This window comes from Lolium rigidum, chromosome 6 (genome assembly GCF_022539505.1).
Source record: "Lolium rigidum isolate FL_2022 chromosome 6, APGP_CSIRO_Lrig_0.1, whole genome shotgun sequence".
NCBI lineage: Eukaryota > Viridiplantae > Streptophyta > Magnoliopsida > Poales > Poaceae > Lolium > Lolium rigidum.
The window spans coordinates 326,828,389-326,835,485 of record NC_061513.1 but is presented as its reverse complement, the minus strand read 5'-3'; the positions used below and the strand labels follow the sequence as shown (position 1 = coordinate 326,835,485).

The 7,097-nt window shown below is 55.5% G+C and overlaps 1 protein-coding gene across 1 annotated transcript; it reads left to right on the top strand.

Annotated features, from left to right (window-relative positions):
• Nucleotides 1-4,113: 4,113 nt before the first annotated feature.
• On the top strand, nucleotides 4,114-6,613 carry LOC124664745 (aspartic proteinase CDR1-like; the record flags this gene model as incomplete). Its single annotated transcript, XM_047202191.1, has 2 exons — nucleotides 4,114-5,465; nucleotides 6,595-6,613. Coding segments are annotated over exons 1-2 (1,371 nt in total), but the record flags the coding sequence as incomplete, so codon positions are not given.
• Nucleotides 6,614-7,097: the final 484 nt, after the last annotated feature.

Here is a 7,097-nt window from a genome sequence, read left to right as displayed (position 1 = left end):
ACCATACATACAACTAATCCACTGGCCCCACAAACCTTGTTCGGAGGTGAACCGACTTCATTAATGTCCTCTACTTCCTCACCGGTATCAAGTTACTCTCATCGTCTCGATTTAACAGGCGCGCACGCAGTTTAAGACAAACTTTGACCATTAGTTTAGTCAATAAAATATAAATTTTATGTCTACAAAATTTATATCATTAGATTCGTATGCAAAAAAATTCTAATCATATAATTTTTACGACATATATTTTTATATTTTATTAATCAAAATAATGGTCAAAGCAATTTCTTAAACTGCGTGCGTGCCTGTTAAATCAAGATGGAGGAAATATGACTTTTCAGGCTCATTTGGTGTTTCTTTCTGCTAGGCCACTCGGTTTCACTCGGTAAGAGGAGTGAGAACCATGGCAGAAGCCACCAAACACATATAATCTTGCATGTGAAAAGTTGTGCATCTTAGTCTTTTCTTTGGATCCCACCAATCTTATTCGGAGGTGAAACGACTTCATTAATATCCTCTACATCCTCGCTAGTATCATGTTATGATTTTTCAGCCTCATTTGGTGTTTCTCTCTGCTAGGCCACTCAGTTCCACTCAGTAAGAAGATTGTGAACCATGGCAAAAGCCACCAAACACCTATAATCTTGCATGTGAAAAGTTGTGCATCTTCTTATTTCGTTTGGGATCCCGCAAGATGACATCATATGGGAGGTTTCCTCGTTCATCACGATCGACTCGGTTGATACATTGCACTTTCAAGTGTCGCATTTGTCCAGAATAAAAACTGTACAACGACAACCTCTCTTACTGAAATTTCAAGAGGACTCCGAAATTGCCCCTACCTTGCCATTCGCATCTACATCAGTCTTATCGACCTCATGGAGAGTGCAGGCTTGTTTCTTGCCATTCGTGTCATTCATCCATCCGAAGGGCATATTCTGATTCCTTCTCCACATAGAGATCACATTAAAACGAACATCTGTTGCTCTTAGATTTGCCTTGTACTCCTGCAAAACAAGGACAACCAGCAATGAGGTGCCATCGAGCACATGCACATCTCTCTCTAGTTGGAAGTCCCGCTTTGAACAGATTCTCCGCCTCATTATCACTGTTTGGATGTACACCACCTCCTCCTCCGTTATGAGCTCCATGCGATCCAACCTAGCCACACTTTCTCCCGATCATCCAATGACGTAGCAGATGGGCCAAGATCTCAAGAGATCCCTCGGCTCTTGGAACAAAGAGTAAGTTGTCATTAACAATTGTAGGGACACTAGGGATCTACAGCTGGCACATGCAGATTGATCGCAAGGACGAAGATCCAACCGTTGTGTAGGCAACAGGCCCCCAAACCCAGGGGATGAGAAAACCGCCATGTAGAAGGATAGAGAGGGAGAGAGATATGCGGAATATGTTGGATGTATTATTGAGCCTCATGGGCGAGTATATATAGGAGTACAAGGGACCGACTTGGAGTAGAGGACAAGAAACAAATCTATCCCTACCTAATCTATCCCTAACCGTATGTATACCAAATATATCTCTAACACTCCCCCGCAGTCGTAGCGGTAGTGACGTGAACAACGATAGCGTCGCGGACGGTCAGACCGGAGATAAACCGAAGTGGACCCCGTAAGGCTGACACTCCCCCGCAGTCACAGCGGGAGCGTCGTGGACGGAGTTGCGTCGCGGATGCTTGGACTGTAGAGGAAGCTGGTGAGGCGCAGACGAGGTGGTAGCCCTGTATGCCGATGTCGAGGTAGCCGAGAGCGTGGGTGCTGCAACCTTGGTCGAGGGAGCCGCGCGAGGGATTTCCGTGGTCGATGTCGTGGGCGGGTGCCGGTGTCGATGTAGCCGCAAGCGCGTAGTGCGCGAGCAGAGTGACGGAGACGCGTCGAGGCAGTCGTGGAGGTTGTCGATGCCGAAGTCAATGCAGTCGGAGCCGTCGAGAACGAAGTGCAACCATAGTTTTGCCAGAACCAGGCACACGTCGGGGACGAAGGCATACTTCGGTTTTGCCAGAACCGAGTACACATAGAAGAAGTCGGTGACACGGTCGAGGCATTCGTAGAGGCGATGCCGAAGAAGACGTTGTCGAAGCCGATGAAGACGAGACGTCCGACGCGAGTTTGCCAGACTCGGGAACGTGTCGGGGACGAAGGCACTTCCGGTGTTGCCAGTACCGGGCATGCGAGGGTAGGGAACATTACAAAGTACGCGCCATGTCGGAGTAGACTAGTAGAGGAGGTCTCGACGACGGGTGTCGGAGAAGAGGAGCAGGTGGTGTAGTCGGGGAAGAGGCGAGTCTCGACGACGGGTGTCGGAGTAGAGTAGCAGGTGACGTAGTCGGGGAAGAGGCGAGGACGCTGGCGGCGAAGCTGTAGTGTACGAAGACGTAGAAGGCGGCGAACCTAGTGGTGACCAGGGGTGGTCAAGCTGGACGCCTAGACGGGCGTTGCGGTGGTCGGCGAGCCCAGCGCGACCTGAAGAGGTTGGCGAGCCCAGCGGCGACCTGGGGTGGGGGCGCGGCGGTACACGAAGTAGGCGAGGAAGACCCAGCGGCGTGACGAAGACCATGCGCGGATGGAGGCGACCCGCGCCGAAGGGGCGGCGCTGTGGTGGTCTCAGACATCGACGCACGGGGGACGGCGAAGGCGACTGCGTGCGGCGACGCCACGGCCTGAGGGGCTGGCGTAGCTGCAGGGCGCGAGTCGGTGCAGCGGCGGGACGCCACTAGCGATGTACGCGCCTCAGAAGGCGCGTCGTTGGCTAGCAGCGTGGACCAAAGGCGGCGGCGCTGCGACCCGAAGGGGCGACGCAGCGGCAGCCCGTAGCTCGATCGGTGGTAGGCGCGTGCTCGGGGACGTGCTTGGCGGAGACGTGCGCGCGATCGGTTGATCAGACCGACGGCGGCGTTGTATGCGCCATGGCGTGGACGACGTGCCGCAGATTGGAGTTGTTGGCCGACGTTGTCGGTGATGTCTCGGGCGATGACGGCGAAGACGGACCGGCGATGGAGACCGCGCAGGCGAGACAGCCTGCTGCGTCGCACGTAGGCGTCCCGTGTGTGACGCGTGCGGCCGTGCCGCGCGGTTGATGAAGATGGCCGGTATAGATCGACGCCGTTGTCGGAGTAGAGGCGCGTGGTGACGGTGGCGGTGGGCGACTCAATCCGATCTATGATCGGTAAACCAAAAAAGAAAACGCCGGTCGAGCGACCGGCGGAGCAAAAAGAAAACCAATCTACGGATTGGAAAAAAAAGGACTCGAGGGCAGCGGATCAACGGATCGGCGGACGAACCCTCAGACGGGTTGTGCAGCCCCCGGAGTAGGCCATGGAGAGACCTCCCGGGGGCGGCGCGGCGCGGAAGCTGTGCGGTGGCTAGGTCAGGAACTTGCGGCTGATACCATGTAGAAGGATAGAGAGGGAGAGATCATTGCATATGTTGGACGTATTATTGAGCCTCATGGGCGAGTATATATAGGAGTACAAGGGACCGACTTGGAGTAGAGGACAAGAAACAAATCTATCCCTACCTAATCTATCCCTAACCGTACGTATACCAAATATATCTCTAACACTCCCCCGCAGTCGTAGCGGTAGTGACGTGAACAACAGTAGCGTCGCGGACGGTCAGACTGGAGATAAACCGAAGTGGACCCCAGAAGGCTTGCACGCCACTCCATTAATTAAGGAGCGTATCTTCTTTCGCCCCTCATTTTTAACACGAAAACGAGCGTATCTTCTTTCTGCGAATTAAAGAGGGTATCTTGTTTGGTAAATATCCTGCCAGTTACGCCCCTCATTTTTAGCACGAATTTAATTATCACATTATCTTCAGTTTCACAAACAAAAGCAGTAGGAACCGCCCGCATGATATCCTCCTCTCCACTCAGCCCCCCCCCCCCATATTAACTACTGGTCAAAGAAAAACAACTCCCATTAATTAATTACCAATTACATGCTATACTCATCCGCCTATAATACGCCTGCTCTACCTTACGGTATCAATCGATGATACTCTACGCTGCATCAGCGGCAGCGGCAGCAGCTAGCAAAAGGCGCCATTTAGGCATTAGAAAAAGACCAGTAGGACTTACTAGGATACAATGGCGACTGCGAGGACATGTCGCAGTCCCCTACTGGCTTTCGTCGTCCTGATTTCGCAGCTCTGCGGGTGCACGGCGTACGTTGGCGTCGACGGATTTAGCGTCGAGTTCATCCACCGGGACTCCGTCAAGTCTCCGTACCACGACCCGGCACTCACCGAGCACGACCGCGTGCTCGCTGCCGTCCGGCGGTCCACGGCACGCGCCGCGGCTCTCGCGCGCTCCTACGTCGGCGGCGAAGGCGCTGTGTCCGAGGTCGTCTCGAGGCCATTCGAGTACCTAATGGCCGTCAACGTCGGTACGCCGCCAACCCGGATACTCGCCATGGCCGACACCGGCAGCGACCTCGTCTGGTTCCAATGCGAACCTCGGGCAGCAGCCGCCAGGGCCGCGCCGCCGAGCGCCGTCTTCAACCCGTCCTCCTCATCGACGTTCGGCCGCGTGGGCTGCAACTCCGGCACGTGCCACGCACTCTATGGCACTTCCTGCGACGCCAGCTCCAACTGCCAGTACCTCCGGTCCTATGGCGACAGCTCCAAGACGAGCGGCCTCCTCTCCACCGAGACCTTCACCTTCGAAAGCATTCCAGGCGGCTGCCCGGGGTGCCGCAGCCATCCGTACGTGCTGGTGCCGAATGTCAGCTTCGGCTGCTCCACGTCAACGAACGGCACGTTCGTCATGGACGCCATGGTCGGCCTCGGCGCCGGAAACAGCTCCCTCATCGGCCAGCTTGGCGCCCACACCTCCCTAGGCCGCAGGTTCTCCTACTGCTTGGTCCCCTACACCGTGAAGAACGCCTCGTCGGCGCTCAACTTCGGCGACCGTGCCACCGTGACGGAGCCGGGCGCGGCCACCACGGCGCTGGTCCGGTCGGACTTCGAAGCGTACTACACCGTCTTGCTCGAGTCCGTGAGGATCGGGAACGCCTCCTTTAAGCACCTTTCCCGCGTCATCGTCGATTCCGGCACGCCGCTGACGTTCCTCGACAAGGCGCTTGTGGACCCGATGGTGCAGGAGCTCACCCGGCGGATCGGGACCGGTTTCCCGAAGGTGCCGTCGCCACAGGAGCAGCTGCAGCTGTGCTACGACGTCGGCGGGCCGGCTCGTCAGTATTCGTTCAACAAGAGCGTCCCGGACGTGACGCTGTACCTGGCCGTCTTCGGCGTGGCAGTGACGCTGAAGGCGGAGAACACGTTCGTGGAGGCGCAGGAAGGGATCATGTGCTTAGCGGTGGCGCCGGTGACGGAGAAGCATCCGCTGTCCATCCTCGGGAACATCGCGCAGCAGAACATGCACGTCGGCTACAACCTCGACAAGCGCACCGTCACCTTCGCCCCTGCCGACTGCGCCAGCTCCTACAACTCCTTACCTGTGCACGGCTGAACCCTGTCAGAAGCTCATAATATCTGAAATTCCTTCCTAATTAATTTTGTAATTCACCTAGCACAAGCCTTCTTTATGTACTGAATAAAATGGTGGAAAAAGAAAGACACACCAACCCAACAAGAATTTTCCGTGAAACAAGCCAGATGTCGTGATGCAACATGTTGGGGATGACCCCCGGTATGCAAAAGACATGCCAAACCGGATGGTTTGAGCTATCAAGATACCGGTTTAAAGGTTATTCCGGACTGTGAAGCTAAGCTTTCGGCTAAATAAATCTACACCGGTGTCCTAGGAGGGGTATACCGGAATGAGCTAAGAAGGTACCGGATTACCGGTACAGGCTACACTGTAGCACGTCGGCAAGACTGGTCAAAGATTCTCTAAGGAGCTAGAGGACAAAGATGAGCGAAGCACTTCAACTTTAATCGAAGCTCTTAGGCAAAAGAATAAGATGATGTAAAAGGTGCCGGAGGATGTCACCGCTCCCGATTAAAGAGATACCGGTGTCATCCTGGCCAAAGAGGCTTTGTAAAGTAGTTTGTCTACTCAAAGATGCCATTAGGGTTTCCTAGGGTTTCTTCCTCTGTAAGCCACCCTCTCCCCTATATAAGGAGAGGGGGCACACCCCAACGCGGGCACGTCCTAGGTGATAACTGAGCGCTACATTGTATCCAGAAACCTGTAATCTTACATGATCAAAAAATAGAGAGATCTAAGAGGTGAAGTTGTTCTTGTGTTCTTCTTCTTCTACCTCTGGCCAAGGCCAAGTTCATCGGGAATCCATCCAGAATCCACTTCATCCATACCAAAACCCTCCCCCGAATCCTCTATCGCACATTCGGCCCCAACTTAAGCCATCCCATGGCATCTGTCTGTTCACCACGACGACAGTTGGCGCCCACCGTGGGGCCAGCAGCTGCGCTTGCTGGAGTTCATATTCGGGCGGGCCTCCTCACCATCGCCGGCAAGCGTGTCGTCACCGCGCTCGTCGACCGTGTCCTCTCCATGGACTTCATCAACGACAACACGGGCTGCTTCGCCAATGGAGGTAAGTTCCCCAAGAACGGCCGCGTCATCGAGTTCGGGAGCTTCCGCGTCTACTACGGCACCGTCCCCGAGCGCCAGTGCCTCTCGCCGGTGCTGGTGGCTCCGGACCCGCCAAGGTCTGCGCTTCGCAGTGGCCACGCCGCCGGCAGCGTCGAGGTGCTGGTGATTGGCGCGGCTGACGCCGGCAAGGGAGCCGCGGCGGAAGGCGCAGGACAGACGAAATCCACGCGCACGGCCAAGCCGCCGACCGAGCGCGACCAAGTGGGTGCGGGTGCATCTGCAGCTCCACCGGAAACTCCTCTCCAAGCGGCCATGAACGTGCTGGCGACGCCCATCGCGCAGAACCTCGATCCGGCAGCGGCTCGAGCGGAGCTGGAGGCACAACAACAGAAGTTTCTCTCAGCGGGCGCGGACATCATCCGGACGCAGCGTGAGCTGAACCTGACCCTACGTGAGTATAACGCTTCCCACGGCTTTGCTTCTGTTAGCGCTCAGGCTGCCAGGATACCGGAAAACCGGCTTAGGGCTCGTAATCTAGATCATGATCTGCG